Source organism: Helobdella robusta (genome assembly GCF_000326865.2).
Source record: "Helobdella robusta unplaced genomic scaffold HELROscaffold_1456, whole genome shotgun sequence".
Classification (NCBI taxonomy): domain Eukaryota; kingdom Metazoa; phylum Annelida; class Clitellata; order Rhynchobdellida; family Glossiphoniidae; genus Helobdella; species Helobdella robusta.
The window spans coordinates 1-982 of NW_008703814.1; the positions used below are offsets into that span (position 1 = coordinate 1).

Below are 982 nucleotides of genomic sequence, written 5' to 3' on the forward strand. Positions count from 1 at the left end.
AATTTTGGAGAACTTTTTAATCCGGAACCCATCCTGACGACAACCACCAGTTATAAACGGTGGGCCTAGCTCTTTTGCTCAAAAGCTCGCAAGGCAGCGTGAATGCAGTTTTATGCACAGGACTATATATATATATATATATATATATATATATATATATATATATATATATATATATATATATATATTAAAACGATGTATTGTAAAATTAAGCTAAAGAAATAAAAAAAGTTTTTTTGAAGCATACTGAGATTTTTAGTTAATTGAATAATTCTTGATTTAATTCGATGAAAAATTGTCGATTACGTGATAAGTTGTGATAATATTTGTTTTACTACACTTTTTAAAGCACAAATGACGATTTTTATAGCATTAAAAGATGCTTATAATATTTTGATTCATCAGGAACGAGAAGATCCAGAATTTGCACTTGATATGAAGAAAGCTGAAGCGGAATTTGATAAAAGAAAAGTAAAGATGCAGATTTACTTTGGTGATTTTTTTTTTATTTTGTATTATTTTTCCATTTAATTAAATTTTTATTCATTTTTTTTTATTACAGAGCAAGTGAAAAATGCAGAAAAGGTGAAAATAGACATGATTCCACTACCCGAAGCGCCCAGTCTTGACACAAGTATAAATTTTTATAGCTTAATACAGGGGTGGGCAAACTTTTTTTCGTAAGGGCCACATTGAAAAACGTTTTACTTTTGGAGGGCCGCATCGTTATATATATATATATATATATATTCATTATATATATATATATATATATATATATATATATTCATTATATATATATATATATATATATATATATATATATATATGTGTGTGTGTGTGTGTGTGTGTGTTTGTTTTTTAAAGCTTTAAATAAATTATTTATGCCAAAAATTACGTTTTTATTTATTTGCAAAAATTGTCAATTACATATATAACAGGTTGACAGTAAATCTGATATAAAAAATAAGTTTTATTAACA

At 25.3% G+C, this 982-nt stretch overlaps 1 protein-coding gene across 1 annotated transcript in view; it reads left to right on the forward strand.

Moving 5' to 3' along the window:
- Positions 1-354: 354 nt before the first annotated feature.
- The window catches only part of HELRODRAFT_184617 (hypothetical protein), a gene marked incomplete at both ends in the record, with an annotated part of 3146 nt that continues 2518 nt past the window's right edge, over positions 355-982 (forward strand). Inside the window, 2 exons of the mRNA XM_009014955.1 lie at positions 355-493; positions 563-634. Of these exons, the coding sequence (XP_009013203.1) occupies positions 355-493; positions 563-634 (211 nt within the window). The remainder of the gene's footprint in view (positions 494-562; positions 635-982) is intronic.